At 38.8% G+C, this 14,588-nt stretch overlaps 1 protein-coding gene across 2 annotated transcripts in view; it reads left to right on the top strand.

Moving 5' to 3' along the window:
• Nucleotides 1-999: 999 nt before the first annotated feature.
• The window catches only part of LOC142495890 (protocadherin alpha-C2-like), a 215,841-nt gene continuing 202,252 nt past the window's right edge, over nucleotides 1,000-14,588 (top strand). Inside the window, exon 1 of one of the 2 annotated variants that reach the window (XM_075601981.1) lies at nucleotides 1,000-3,459. In XM_075601981.1, the coding sequence (XP_075458096.1) occupies nucleotides 1,093-3,459 (2,367 nt within the window). In that variant the 5' untranslated portion in view covers nucleotides 1,000-1,092. Of the gene's footprint in view, nucleotides 3,460-6,545; nucleotides 9,046-14,588 lie in introns of those variants that run through there. The other variant, XM_075601978.1, reaches the window with a different exon arrangement.

Genomic DNA, 14,588 nt, shown 5'->3' on the forward strand with positions numbered 1-14,588 from the left:
ATTTGCTTCCTATTCAAATAATCTGTGACTCTTTTTGCATCAACGGTTACAATATGTCATTCATATTATTCTCTACATTGTGTCATAAAATATGTTTCATAATCACCTTGAGGGTATCACTGGTATTTATTAGACCATGACAAATGATCAAACAAGTCTTTGTTTTTTGTTATATACATTTAGCCACGCCCAGTAGCCCTCCAAGTGAGGTGTGTGTGTGTGTGTGTGTGTGTGTGTGTGTGTGTGTGTGTGTGTGTGTGTGTGTGTGTGTGTGTGTGTGTGTGTGTGTGTTTATCTTCTTGAATCTGGCTTCATTTGCAATTTATGACTCCAATGAGTTTACAATGAAAGATTAAGGCTTTACCATTTTACCAAATCAAAAGAAACACATTTCACTAAGAAAAACTATTATTTTTCTTCAAAGGAACACCAGATGTTAGTTGTTTCTTTATTTAAAAATCGTCCTATCATTATGATATTTACCACTAATAGTACAAAGGTCTCTATGGGTCAAAGTTTATAACAGGAATTCTCAAATGTAAACTGCAATAATTTTTCAGGCAACAACATGTACATTCTGGGAAAAGCTGAATTCGATTAAATAAATCCACAAAATCAATGTATTTTTAAGTCGGAGAGTATGAATGGAAATAAATCACTATAACCATAGTTGTAGATCTGTGTGTGTTGTGCAAGTATGCACCATTACAAGTACATCCGATTGTAAAGTTGATCTTGTAGAGACAGCATACTTTAGACAAATAGTAGAACTATTGAAGTGAAAGTTTAGAATGTAACATGTGTATTGCCATTAATGTGGACTTCCAGTTAAATTGCTTCGTTTATCTTGTTGTATTGCATTAAAAAAAATGTATAAAGACACTACTTTCGACACCACGAAAAATGCAGTAAAGCTGCAGTTACAGAATGAATCTCTGAGTGTCGCTTTACACTCATTTTTGAAGCAAGAAGAGGAAAATCAGCTCTTTTGGTATAGGCTGTCAAACCTCATCTGACATTGCTATGGACCTTTACATATTTAAGACAACATATATAAATATTGCTGATCATCTGCCATTGATCATCTGCTAGATGAAAGAGATGACTTCTCTACATTGGAATTATATTTCACTAAACAGACTAATGCGTTTATTGTTGCTGGAAATGGCTTGGGATCTGGTATTATGTCAGCTGCATTATATCATCCCTGAGGAATCCAAACACGGCACCTTTGTTGGAAGAATCGCTCAGGACCTGGGACTCGAGATTGGTGAGATTAACCCCAGAATGCTACGGATTATCTCTAGAGATGAGAAGGAATATTTCCAGGTAAATCTGCAAAACGGAATTTTGTTTGTTAATAACATCATAGACAGAGAAGAGATTTGTCCAAAGATCGCTGTTTGTGTTATCCACGTTGAAATAATAGTCGATAAGCCTGTGCAAATATATCACGTTGATGTAGAAATTGAAGATGTAAATGATAATTATCCTCTGTTCTCTGCAAATGAATTTAACATGGTCATAGCTGAATCAATGGTGTCTGGGTCTATGTTTCCACTAGAGGGCGCATTTGATGCGGATGTTGGTACAAATTCTATCAAGACCTATGAGCTCAGCTCTAACGGATATTTCGCATTAGATGTTCAAACTGATAAACGTCAAAGTGAATCCCTTGAACTTGTACTAAAGAAATCATTGGACCGAGAGAAAATCCCTCTTTACAATTTGACCCTTACTGCCTTTGATGGCGGCAAACCAAGGCTAAGTGGCACTGCTCAACTCCTTATCACAGTGCAAGATGTTAATGACAATGCCCCAACTTTTGATCGGCCCGTATACGAAATCAGTGTGTTGGAAAATAGTCAGAAAGGGACTTTAGTGATCCAGCTAAATGCTACCGATTTGGATCAGGGAGAAAACGGAGAAGTAATGTACGAATTTAGTAATCTGGTTCCCTCACCAGTCAGATCAACTTTTGCCATAGATCAGGATAAAGGTGAAATTAGAGTGAAGGGGGAAGTGGATTTTGAAAAGACCAATCATTATGAAATTCGTGTTGATGCCATTGACAGAGGTCATTATCCAATGACTGGGCATTGCAAAGTGTCAGTTAACATTCTGGATGTGAATGATAACCCGCCTGAGTTGACAGTCACTTCAATCTCTGTACCTGTTCCTGAGGATTCGTCAGTAGGAACCACTGTTGCAATCATTAGAATACAAGATAAAGATTCAGGCGTCAACGCCAAAGTGAGCTGTTATATATCTGAACAAGCTCCTTTTAAGTTAAAGCCTACAATTAGAGAATATTATTCATTGACTGTGCATGGACCATTGGATCGTGAAAAAATATCTGAGTATAAAGTTGAAATTACAGCTAAAGATGAGGGCTCACCAGCACTTTCTGTCACAGAAAACATTCATGTAGCAATAAGTGATGTAAATGACAATGCCCCCTCTTTTCTACAGTTTTCAGATACTATTTTTATTATGGAAAACAACCCACCAGGTTCTCATGTGTACACTGTATCAGCTGCTGATCCAGATATAAAACAGAATTCCTTCATCACATACTCACTTATTGAAGGTGCAGTTAATGGGATTCCCATTTCTTCATACATTTCAATTAATCCAGAAAATGGTAAAACGTTTGCTTTGCTGTCATTTGATCGTGAACAGATTCCTTTTTTCCAGTGTCAAATAAAAGCAATGGATGCTGGATTACCTCCACTCGGTAGCAATCTGACAATACATGTGTTCATAGTAGATATTAATGACAACCCTCCCACACTTTCCCCACTCTTTTCTAATACTGATTCGACTGTAACAGAGATGGTCCCAAGATCAGCAAAAGCAGGATACTTGATCACCAAAGTAAGAGCAATTGATGCTGATTCTGGATTCAACGCCTGGCTTTCCTACAATTTTAAAGACCCTATAGAAAAATTGCCATTTGGTATTGGACACAGTACTGGAGATATAACTATCGCTCGCTCCTTTGCAGAGTCAGATAGTGACGAATATAAACTATTCATTCAAGTAAAAGATCATGGAGAACCAGCAATGTCAGTCATGGTGACGATCACAATTTTATTAGTGGACACTGTCCAAGATAATAAAGTGGAACCCTACCACAAAGGAGTGAAATATGAAGATTTTCCAAATGCGAATGTTTATCTAATAATGTCAATCTGCCTAATTTCAAGTATGTTTCTCGTTACACTCATTGTATATTCTGTTGTAAAGTGGCATCAATATACATTGGAGTTAAAAGAGCTAAAACAATGTAATATTGACTCAAGTATAGCTGGAAGCTGGACTTATTCCTTGCAAAGGCAGTATAAATTATACCTAAATGGAATACCATCTAAAAACGATTTAATAGTATTCACACAGCCAACAGATAAAGAAGAAAACCCTAATCAGACAGGATTCGTCACGGACTCACAGGGGAAGGTGAGACAAAAAAATCTAATTAATATTTTGATATTAAAGTGCTTACTCCCATTCTGATTTTTAAGATCTTTTGAAGTAAAGTTATTTTTCATTGAGCTCCTGAATATTTATATAATTGCATCTCTCTGTGTGTATATTTGTGTGTGAGAAAGTATTTAAACGTAACTCTCAAAAATGAATTTGTAACATATTCAAGGAACAAAAAGAAAAGTCACAAACAACCACCACCTTATTTCTCAATCATAAAAACAGATATGCCTGTTAGGATTCATTTTTCAGTGTATTATTGGATTGAAGTAGAAAGTTCTTCTCTTTTTGGGCCGTTTGAGGAGATATCGAAAATGGGTTTATTTGATCAAATATATTGTGTGGTACAAACGTTATTGCTTTCTGATGTATATTCGGTTAGACTTTTTCGTATTTCTTCCCATTAGTAGTTTATGTTTTATTGAGTTGTATCATGGGGGTCCTAAAGAGGTTATTGACCCTTATATGTTGACATTTTCCTTGTTTGGTTTTATCAATACATGTTTCAATTTGGCAATCTTTAAATTAGACTTGAATACATATGTTCTTAGTGTTGCTTGCATCATATTGTTGGGGATTAGTCAGCTAAAGCATTATCCTACTCTGTGAGACATGACTAATATACCTATTACTTCCAATATACTGAGTCAGAAATGCAGGAAGTACCAGTTTTGTATCAAATTATAATGTTAATTATGTAAAACATATTTTGAATCAAATATGGAAAATGTTTTAAAGTTGAATTTAGCAGCATGGAATATTAAATAAGGGAGAAACATATGTTTAGAGGTTACACAGCCAAAGATACTTGTGGCCTGTACATCTGTAAAGTATCTAGTTCCAAACTTGATCTATTTTCTTACATGTACAGCAAAGGAATAAAACAATGTATACCTGAATTAGTTGAATATTTTATTTGGTAAATTTGATTTTAAACCAAAGAGAGAGAAACATCGCTCAGTTACTAAACCCTTAATAATGGAAGTCAATCTCAGAATTGTTACCTAATTATATACCATATACCACATACTGCTAGAAGCAAGTGGAAAGGAACCTGAGAACCAAAAATAGAATACACAGAATACAAGAAAAATGGAAGGGCTGCATAAGGTTATAAACCCCTATAAGTTGTTCCCTTTTGGTGCCCTCAGAGATATAACAAGGAAAAAAATTAATACAACTTAGCCTTTATTAAATCGAATTAATGGTCAACCCAAAAAAATGATTATAAAGTCTAAACAAATGAAATAGATGTGAGAGTGGGAATGCAACAAGCTAGTGATTATTATCACAGATAAATTAGCATAAAGACGGCCCTCCATATTAATTTACAGGGACCCTTAACTTGTATGTCTTAAAGTCTATAATAAGAGTGTCACACACACATCAGCACCAGACAGTATCCATATTGTATTAAAAATTGTATATAACAAAACTTCCTGGGCATTTAGTTGTGTTCTCTTTTGAGTCTCATTGTTAGGACATGAGAATCATAGGATATACAATAGGTCAATAATACACACACTGTATTACTTCACTATTACTGTATGCACAAGTAAGTTGCTAATACCTTGTGACTTTTTACCTATATTGCTATTATTGTGTAAATACATATGCCAAATCTCACCTGTTTCTATATTATATGGTACTTGACAACTTTTCAGAGGTCATCAACAACTTGTGCTTTGAGTTCAGAAAAGTGAAGAGTAGTAGACCTTAATAGGAGAGGGTGGTCCAAGCTCAGTACTCAGTACTTCAGAAGACCAGGTTTTAAAGATGTCTCTGATGAACACATACTGTACTAAACCAATTAACCTATTCCTAATTATAACAAAAGTAACTTGCTTAGTATAACCTAATCAATCTGAGAGTGGATCACCCTAACATAAGAGACTGTCCACAAAGAGTCTTGCTGCATGTATTACATTGTTAGCTCATGTTCAACGAGAACAAGATCATTAGTAGGTCTCATGATTACAAAGCATGTGTATTTAAATATTTATTTTGCTTCAATTTCAAGAAGAACCATTGTGAATGTTCTATAATAGAAATCATTTAGATGAAATGGACACTTGTGGGGTAGCAGACTGTAACTTTATTATTATTATTATTATTATTATTATTATTATTATTATTATGCCATGGAGTTCCATTAACAATTGTAATGAATGGAATGTCGTAAATGTGACAGCAACTTGGAATATGGTCCTGTAAAAAGACATCGCTTTCACTCGACCAGCTTTATAAATTACAGAAATGTGTGATTTGTATGTTGTTATAAAAAAAGATACTACATCCTACAATGGGGATCTGGTGCTAAAAATAGCTAGAGAATGTACTGCATATCATATAAAAATGAAGAGAACAGCTGAATAACTTATGCAATAGATATGCTATTAAAAGTGAAGGTGAATTCCAGCGATATGGGTGAAAACAGATCAAGCAACTGCATTAAAATCTGAATAATATTTGTAACAATCTCCTTAGGAATGTTGACTTATGTTCATGCAGTGAAACAAATTCCACTGTGTAAAATGATAAAGAAACATAGAATCCAAGGTACACAAAAATATACAATAACCTTATAGTACAATTATATATATATATATATATATATATATATATATATATATATATATGTATATATGTATATATGTATATATATATATATATATATATATATATATATATATATATATATATATATATATATATATATATATATATATATATATATATATATATATATATATATATATATATATATATATATATATATATATATATACACTGTATATGTATTTATGTGTGAGTATATATATATTACTTTATATTGTTTCTGGGTCATGGGTCCAGTGTTTCTGATGCTGAAAGTTTTTGTCTAATTGTTTGTTTTCCCAGGAGATAGTAAGGCAAGGGGTGTGTGCACCTAACAACTTTTGACAATGTTAAGGAAACCCAGACAGTAGGTCTGTATTGCACCCAGACAGTAGGTCTGTATTGCACTTCCACAGTTGGTCACAGGGTGTCACTCTTGCCTAAATATTTGCAAAGAGAAGGAGACGGACATTCTATTATTTATATAGCTTAGATTTCTCTCCGTCTTTGATAGGATTTAGAGATCTGAGTGTTTCTGTTTTATCCATTTTCAATATTATTGTTGATCAACTGTATCACCGAGCTTTAGAAATGCTTTTTCCACGTAATGATTGTTCCGTGAGAAGCAGACTGATCATGTTCTTCATATTACAAACGGCTTGGGATGTGGTTTTGTGCCAACTCCATTACATGATTCCCGAGGAATCCAAACACGGCGCCTTTGTTGGGAGAATCGCCCAGGACCTCGGACTAGACATCAGTGACATTAACTCCAGAAGGTTACGGATTGTCTCTAAGGACGGGAAAGAATATTTCCAGGTAAATTTACAAAATGGAATATTATTTGTGAATAACATGATAGATAGGGAAGAGCTGTGTCCAAAGATCAATATTTGTATTGTTCAATTAGAAGTCATAGTAGATAAACCTGTACAGATAAACCACATAGATGTGGAAATTGAAGATGTAAATGATAATTATCCCGTTTTCCCTTCAAACGAATTCAAACTGGTTATAGCAGAATCAAGGCTTCCAGGGTCCCGTTTTCCACTAGAGGGCGCATCGGATGCAGATGTTGGCACAAATTCTATCACAAATTATGAGCTCAGCTCAAATGATTTTTTTGCAATAGATGTTCAAACATATTCACAAAAGAGCAAATCTATTCAACTTGTGTTAAAGAAAGCACTAGACAGAGAACAGATTTCTTGTCACAATTTAACTCTTATTGCTTTTGATGGAGGGAAACCAAAATTAAGTGGCACAACTCAACTTCTCATTACAGTGCAAGATGTCAATGATAATGCTCCTGCATTTGATCAATTATTTTACAGAGCAAACTTGTTAGAAAATGCTGTTAAAGGAACTTTTGTTATCAAGTTGAATGCTACAGATTTGGACCAGGGAGAAAACAGTGATATATTTTATGGTTTTAGTAATGTAGTTTCACAAGAAGTGACATCAATCTTTAGCATAGAGCAACATACAGGCATAATTAGAGTTGTAGGGGAAGTGGATTTTGAACAAACTAATATGTATGAAATTGAAGTTGATGCCATTGACAAGGGTCAATATTCCATGGCTGGACACTGCAAGGTTTTAGTTAACATTCTGGATATGAATGATAATCACCCTGAATTGACGGTAACGTCACTTAATGTACCTGTGTCTGAAGATTCGTCACCAGGAACAGTTGTTGCAGTCATAAGTGTACATGACAGAGATTCAGGACTGAATGGCAAGGTGAATTGTCACATTTCTAAACACATTCCCTTCACGATAAAGTCTACACTAAGGGAATATTATTCATTGACAGTGGATGGACCATTAGATCGTGAACGAAAATCAGCATATGACATCGAAATTACAGCTACAGATGAAGGTTCACCGGCTCTTTCAGTTACAAAAGCAATTCAAATAGAAATAAGTGATGTGAATGACAATCCCCCCACTTTCTTACAAACTTCTGAAATAATTTCTATCAAGGAAAACAACCCACCAGGTTCTCATGTCTACACTGTATCCGCCTCTGATTCAGATATAAACCAGAATTCCTTCATCACATACTCACTCACTGAAAGCACATTGGATGGGATTCCAATTTCTTCCTACATCTCCATTAACCCAGAAAATGGGAAATTGTTTGCTTTGCTGTCATTTGACCATGAACAGGTTACATATTTTCAGTGTCTCATAAAAGCTACAGACGCTGGATTGCCTCCCCTTAGTAGCAATTTGACTTTGAACGTTTTCATTCAGGATATTAATGACAATGCCCCGACGGTTTTAGCTCCATTTTCTAGTAGTGTTTCCAGAGTAACAGAGATGGTTTCTAGATCAGCAATAGAAGGTCAATTGGTGACCAAAATTAAAGCAATTGATGCAGACTCGGGATACAATGCTTGGATTTCCTACAAGTTCAAGGACCTTGCAGGAAACACACCCTTTGCTATTGGACATCAAACTGGGGAAATTACTGTCACCCGTTCACTTACAGAGTCAGATGGTGACGAACACAGAATATCAATTTTGTTGAAAGATCACGGAGATCCAGAAATGTCAGCTGTGGTCACTCTTACCATCTTATTGGTGGAATCTGTACAAGATTTACCATTAGAAAGAAAAAACCATGGAAGAAAATATGAAGATATTTCTGAGTCCAATATTTATTTGATTATGTCAATTTTCTTAATTTCCAGTATATTTCTTATTACTCTTATCATATATACTGTGTTAAAATGGCATAAGTATACTCAAGAAGTAAATGAGCTAAGACAAAATAATATTTGTTCAAGTATAGCAGGAAGTTGGACTTACACCCAACAACGTCAGTATAAGGTATGCTTAAGTGGAGTTACCCCCAAAAATGATTTAATACTGTTCACTCCAAACTACCCCCAATCATCACTGCAAGACGAAAACTGGAATAGAGGATGCTTGAATTCAGATTCTGCTGGAAAGGTGAGATAACAATAAACTACTTATGGTGTATGGTGTATATATATATGTATATATATATATTTTAACTACTTATGGTGTATATATATATATATATATATATATATATATATATATATATATATATATATTTTTTTTTTTTATTAAGTTAAAATTGAAAGATGCCCTATGGAACTAGAGAACTAATATTCATAATTGTATTTATTTTAAACATATATGTACAAGCTACTTCTATATATCTAAATGAAGGACATGCAGACTGCTGGCGTAAAACAAACAGTTTTACATCAAAATAATATTGCAGACTTTTGTACTGAATACAATATTCACATAGGAGTTGCAAACTTTTGTCATGAAACGTGTTTGGATGTTTCATGTGAAGATGGTTTATGATTTTTCCGCTTTCAAAGGTTTTCCTCACTTAATGGTAGATCCTAAGAAGGTCATGACATCTTTAATGTTATCAAATCTTAATGTATTTATATCCGTAACACATATTCTGGAAGGTGTTTAGCGCTACAATATTCAGCTATTTTCCTTCCAAATAATGGAACAATACATTTAATTGACATAAAGCTTATTCTTATGCAAATCATATGGTAATGAGCACTTTACCTAAGTACAGTAATCCCCAGACCTCCGTTACTGTTAACGCTACAATATTTAGCGCTTTCCTAAAGCTTCCCTTACTCACCAACGCTTACATTACATGTGTTATAGTACCATATATATGGTGGAATATATAAATAGCTCAAACAAAGCAACAGATGCATATGATATTGTGTTTTTTTAAGGGATTAACTATAACCTGATTTGTAATGATTAAAGGGAATGTAATATATGTTTATGTGGCCTACATATTACATATTGCATGTATTAAATATATCGGTGTATGTGAATGTATCTACCATGAGAACAAGAATTTAAAGGCGACAGACGTAGCAAAAACAATATTTTATTACACACAGTTGAGGCACTGTGTGTAACATATATATATATATATATATATATATATATATATATATATATATATATATATATATATATATATATATATATATATATATATATATATATATATGTAGAGGTATCAGTACCGTGTTAGCCGAGCTTCAATAATCAAAGAATAAATAGATGATACCGTTCTGTGGCTAACGAAATGCTTTTATTTGTGCGAGCTTTCGAGATACACTGATCTCTTCTTCCGGTGATGTTACAATGAATGAAGCAAGGATTACTTAAAAACAGTGTCTCTTGGAATGTTATCTGTGCTGGTCCTGCCCCCGGTGTGGATGTGTTTCATGGCTAGAGGTGTCAAAGGGTAACTGAAAGCAAGTGAAGAAAGAGTGTGTATGTGTATCAGTGTGAATAAAAATGAATGGAGAGCCCACAGTATAAACAGTGCTCTACACAAGGTGTGTGTGGAGTGAGAGGGGATATAAATGGTGTGGGTGGGTGTGGAAATGTGAGAGTTTGTAGCACAACTAAAAGTGTGTGTGGATACTATGTGGTCCCTATTGGTGTATAGGGATGGAAAAATAAGGAGTATTAGTATGTGTGAGAGACAGCTGTGTGTGCGTACATATAGCACAGTATGTACAGACATGGCCTTTAGCTCTCATGGGAAGAGAGTTCGCTAGTGTCAGTAATGACTCATAAAATTTCGATCTCTGTTTAGGCCACTGCTAAGTGTCCCGAACAGTTGCATAAATTTGTATTCATGCAACCGTCTCTCTTTCGGGGTTTTAAGATTACCTTTGAGTATGGCAACCCTCAGATCGTTCATCTTATGGCCAGAGTCAGAGAAATGTTCGCCAACAGGACTGTCTCTTGTTCCACGTGTGATGCTGTGGCGATGCAGGTTCATTCTTTTGTTTAGCCCCTGTCCTGTCTCACCTATGTAGTAGCAGCCCCCTGGGCATTTCATGCACATGATGAGGTACTTCGACAGGTGGTCACATATAACCCACACCTAGGAGCCCTACGCAAGATCGCCAGGAAACTACAACCCATCCTCCAGGAAGATACAAGACTGCAACAGGTCTTCCCTGAAGAACCCTTATTATCATACAGACAACCCCATAATCTCAAGAATATTATGGTGAGGAGTAAAGTATTCAGCAGTACAACTGAATGCGGGACAAAACCATGCCAGGACCCAAGATGCAAAACCTGCGCAATGCTCTACACAGCGGACACAATACAAATACCACACAAGAATCGGGAATACAAAATCAGAGGAGGGTTCACCTGTTCCTCCAGCAATGTCGTGTACCTCATCATGTGCATGAAATGCCATGGGGGCTGCTACTACATAGGTGAGACAGGACAGGGGCTAAACAAAAGAATGAACCTGCATCGCCACAGCATCACTCACGGAACAAGAGACAGTCCTGTTGGCGAACATTTCTCTGACTCTGGCCATAAGATGAACGATCTGAGGGTTGCCATACTCAAAGGTAATCTTAAAACACCGAAAGAGAGACGGTTGCATGAATACAAATTTATGCAACTGTTCGGGACACTTAGCAGTGGCCTAAACAGAGATCGAAATTTTATGAGTCATTACTGACACTAGCGAACTCTCTTCCCATGAGCGCTAAAGGCCATGTCTGTACATACTGTGCTATATGTACGCACACACAGCTGTCTCTCACACATACTAATACTCCTTATTTTTCCATCCCTATACACCAATAGGGACCACATAGTATCCACACACTTTTAGTTGTGCTACAAACTCTCACATTTCCACACCCACCCACACCATTTATATCCCCTCTCACTCCACACACACCTTGTGTAGAGCACTGTTTATACTGTGGGCTCTCCATTCATTTTTATTCACACTGATACACATACACACTCTTTCTTCACTTGCTTTCAGTTACCCTTTGACACCTCTAGCCATGAAACACATCCACACCGGGGGAAGGACAAGCACAGATAACATTCCAAGAGACACTGTTTTTAAGTAATCCTTGCTTCATTCATTGTAACATCGCCGGAAGAAGAGATCAGTGTATCTCGAAAGCTCGCACAAATAAAAGCATTTCGTTAGCCACAGAACGGTATCATCTATTTATTTTTTGAATATATATATATATGTATATATATATATATATATACATACACATTTATATATTATATAACACATTATTAACAAACAACAATTCTAACCACATAACTACAGTACATAAAAAAGAAACAATAAACATATTAACAAATAGTTACGTGCCACACCTCTTTTTGAGTGAGGCGCTGTTGCCTGCACTTGGCCCATGGGTACAGGGTCTTTCATGGCGCACAGTTTGCCTAACAGGAAGACAGGGCGAGGCCATCTCCTCTGATGGTGGAGGAGGAATCTCACCCAGTTGGGATATCCCTGATGTGGTAAGGAATTCCAGGGATTCTTCTGGGGTACTTAGCACCAAGGGGGCATGGACACTGTCTAGGCCCTGCTGCATAGTACAGATGAGCACATTGACTGATAGTGTCACACTGTGCTACACTTGTAGTGACATCAAAAGTCAGCTGATTCATTCCCAGGAGCATTAATCGCCCATGATGATGTAATGCCTGCTCCTGTGGTCACTTTTCTTGGTCCCTTCTCCTAGCCCTCGTGTTAATAAGAGCAATAGCTCCAAATACCTGCCGCTGCATGTCAAGAAGATCTCTCTACTCATCAGCTGATACAACATCAGTGCAGAATTGGAGCCCAATATTGCCTGTCTTCTTGCTGCAGCCAGAGCGGCTAGGGGGGTAGCTACTTGAGCTGCCTGTAGGGTAGACTGGTGGAGCAGCAGGTGGGGTAGACTGGGGAGAGCCACAGGTTCAGCTGGCTTCTCAGGTTCATCAGTGACCTCTGTGAGGTACTGTATAGGGTCACCATGGGTACCTCAACCACCTTCTCAACTTGGGGCTCTACAGCCATGGACGCAGCCTGTCTGGCCAATAACATACGCTGTCTGTATCACATTGTAAGTGTGGAATTAATTTATACAGGATGATGATTTGAGGGACACAGGTCAATAGGTTTAAGCAGTGGGGTGAGCAACAAGATTCTTGAGTGAACCGTAAGGTTATAAACAGGTTGGTGATGTTGAATTTTAGGAGATAAGTGCTTTGCACACTGGGTCGTTATTTCCCTTTTCACAAGATGAGTAATCAGCTTAAAATACAACTTTTTGAGAAAATGAGGCTCTTGAAGTATTGCTTATAGTCAGTGCTCGACAAATAATGATAACAACTCGCCCGTTGCGAGTGGATTTAGGCCACTGGCGATCCGTGCTGCGGCTCTATTAATTCCCCTGCTCGCGCCAAAATTTTCAATTTTTTTTTTAAATAAATAAAAAATTCCTCTCCCTGATTGGTCTGACGTGGGGAAGAGGACCGGCTGGCAGCTCTGGGTCAGCCTCTCTCTCCCCCCTCCCCTGCTCACGATCCCCGCTTGCTGCCAGGGGCTCTCACTCCCGTCCCCAGCGCGCGCGCGCAAGCAAAGTTGACTGCTGGATCCAGCGCGTCCCCGTCCGGCCACGTTTCCCATGCGGATGTCCCCCGCATGCCCCCACATACTAAATTTTCCCCCCAATGCCCCCAGATGTCACCCGCAGACCTCGATGTCGCCCGCAGGCCCAGATACCCACATACCTCTGGTGAGTGGGACTCCCGGCTCCGTTTCTTGTAGTGTCTGTGTGTGGTGTGTGTGGTGTGTGTGGTGTGTGTGGTGTCTGTGTGTGAGAGCTGGGGCTGCTATATCACGGGAGGCTGCGGTGTGCCGGGCCCGATCAGGTACCGGGGGAAGGGGGGACGCTCACTTACACCATCCCCTGCAGAGCTGCGGCGGCTATTCCGGGAGGCTGCAGTGGGCCGGGACCGAGCAGGTACCGGGGGGGAGGGGATGCACACCACCCTCTGCCGGACCGGGAGGCTGCAGTGGGCCGGGCCCGAGCAGGTACCGGGGGGGAGGGGACGCACACCACCCTCTGCCGGACCGGGAGGCTGCGGTGGGCCGGGCCCGAGCAGGTACCGGGGGGGAGGGGACGCACACTTACACTCGGTGCCACCAGCGCCATGTCGGGCTGCCGGGTCCCAGATCTATTCCCCCCTGCAGCAGGCGCCTCGCTCCGCTCTTGCTGCGGCCTCCCGTTTAGGCCGCGCGGGGCGGGCGATGTGCAGGAGAGGTGAACGGTGATGCAAGGGTGGAGTGAACGGAGGTAAGGGGGGGGGGTGAATGGAGGTAAGGGGGGGGTGAACGGAGGTAAGGGGGGGGGGGGTGAACGGAGGTAAGAGGGGGGGTGAACGGAGTTGGGGGAGGAGGGGGGGTGAATAGAGATGCAAGGGGGAGACAGGCTGGACTGGGGAGAGAGCAGAGAGAGAGACAGGCTGGAGTGGGGAGAGGACTGAGAGAGAGACGGGGGGGGGGGGGAGAAGAGAGAGACAGGCTGGGGGGGGGGGGGGCTAAATGCTCCCAGGCAGTCAGTCGCCCACCCAGTCAGTCACCTACCTACCCAGTCAGTCACCCATCCAGTCAGTCAGTCACCTAC

This window comes from Ascaphus truei, chromosome 5, assembly GCF_040206685.1.
Source record: "Ascaphus truei isolate aAscTru1 chromosome 5, aAscTru1.hap1, whole genome shotgun sequence".
NCBI lineage: Eukaryota > Metazoa > Chordata > Amphibia > Anura > Ascaphidae > Ascaphus > Ascaphus truei.